Source organism: Hippopotamus amphibius, chromosome 17 (assembly GCF_030028045.1).
Source record: "Hippopotamus amphibius kiboko isolate mHipAmp2 chromosome 17, mHipAmp2.hap2, whole genome shotgun sequence".
Classification (NCBI taxonomy): Eukaryota; Metazoa; Chordata; class Mammalia; order Artiodactyla; family Hippopotamidae; genus Hippopotamus; species Hippopotamus amphibius.
Genome location: NC_080202.1, coordinates 14,496,657 through 14,498,387, shown reverse-complemented (window position 1 = coordinate 14,498,387; position 1,731 = coordinate 14,496,657). Strand labels below are relative to the sequence as shown.

At 65.9% G+C, this 1,731-nt stretch overlaps 1 protein-coding gene across 1 annotated transcript; it reads right to left on the bottom strand.

The window, feature by feature from the left end:
* Positions 1-576: 576 nt before the first annotated feature.
* On the bottom strand, positions 577-1,509 carry BHLHA9 (basic helix-loop-helix family member a9). Its single transcript, XM_057713889.1, is given in 1 exon segment — positions 577-1,509. A coding segment is annotated over 1 exon segment (933 nt).
* Positions 1,510-1,731: the final 222 nt, after the last annotated feature.

Genomic DNA, 1,731 nt, shown 5'->3' with positions numbered 1-1,731 from the left:
AAGCCCCTCAGGCCTTCCAGCCTCCCTGGGCTTCTGGGCCCAGTGGAGTCCTAGTAGCAGACAGAGATGATGGCTTCTCCTTTTTATTTGGCTTCTCCTGATGGCCTCTCCCAGATCACAGACTTAGGGCATCAGCACAGGCAGGGGGAGAGGGCCCCACACTGTGCCATCAGACCACAGCAGTTGCCACCCACACTCCCACATACACCACCCCCCTCCAAAAGTCTGCATTCTCCTGAAAAACAGCAAGAGACAATAGGACTCAGGCACAGGGATGCAAAAGTCACTTTCCAAGAAGAGTTCATCAAGTCCAAAAGTAAGAAAGAGCCCCGCAGGATCCTGCTTCTTTTGGAGCTGCCACCCCTGGCTGGGATTGTGGGGGTCTAGGGGTGCAGCCCCAGGAACTGCAGCCCCACTGAGTCCTTCCCAGTGGCAAAGCACGTCCTCTCCGCCCTCAGGCCTCAGCCCAGACAGTTTTGCCCGGGATACTCTTCCTTTCTGCAGTCATCCTGCCATTGGTTCCTCCCAAGCCGTCCGCCCTCCAGGCCCGCGGGTGCGGGTGCCCTCGGTGCCGGGTCAGGAGTGCTGGTAGCCCAGCCCGGGGCCGGCTCGCAGGTGGCCCCGCGGCCAGGCAGAGGGAGCCCCGAGACTGCGGCGCCAGGTTCCCGAGGCCTGAGCCACGCCCGGCGCCTGGGCCACCGCCCTGGGCCGTCCCAGGGGCGTGTGCGGGAAGCACGAGGCGCAGCGCGGCGCGAAGGGCCCGGCGGGCGGAGGCGCAGGCTGCAGCGGGCTGGAGCCCGGGTCCCCCGCGTCCCCGGCGCGCGCGGGCTGGCCGTGGCACTCCAGGTGTCCGCAGGGCCAGCGGGGCGCGGGGCTGGCGCGCAGCACGAGGGAGAGCGCCGTGATGCGGTGGATGGCCCTGCGCAGCGTGGCGATCTTGGAGAGCCTCTTGCCGCCCAGGTCGTGCCGCAGCGCGCGGCGCAGCGCGTTGAAGGCCTCGTTGTAGTCCAGGATGCGCTTGCGCTCCCGCACGTTGGCCGCCATGCGCCGCGCTTTGGACCGCACCGGCCGGCTGCGCTTTCGGCTGCCCGCCACCTCCTCTGCCTCGCCCAGGCCGCGGGGGCCGCCGTTCTCCCTCAGCACCCCAAAATCCCTCCCGGCCTCCAGGCAAGAGCTCCTCAAGTCCTGGGCAGAGCCTTCGGCCCCCTTCAGGCCCCTGAGGCCTGGTCCTGGCGCTCCTGGGTGCATGGCCTTCTCCCGGGCCTTGCTGCCCCGGCTCCGACTCCGGCTTCGGCTGCGGCTCACAAGGCTGACAGGCCACCTTCCGAGCGTTGACTCCTGCAGTCTGGACACTCCCGGGACAGGCCCTCTCTAGCTGGGCTTTATGGAACCACGTGGCTCTCCGCCCTCCCCATCCATCCATCTCCCTCCTCCTGCTTTATTACCTGCCTCCAGGTAGGTTGGTGAGGGAGGAACTCAGAGGAAGGAAGCAAGGAAGGGAGGCAGCATGCAGATTCTTGTAGGAAGGGACTAGCCGGGCAGCTGGGCCACGCCCAGGGCAGTGCTCCAGCCGCGGGGAGAGCTTGCCCTGCTTCACTCCAGGGCCTCTCTGGGGTGGCTGGGTTCCACATTTTTCCTCCCCACCCCAAAAAGAGTACCAAATTTGGCCTCCGAGCAGGAGAGCTGATAGGTGCACAGAAGGGTCCAGTGGTAGTTGAATGTGTTTAAAGA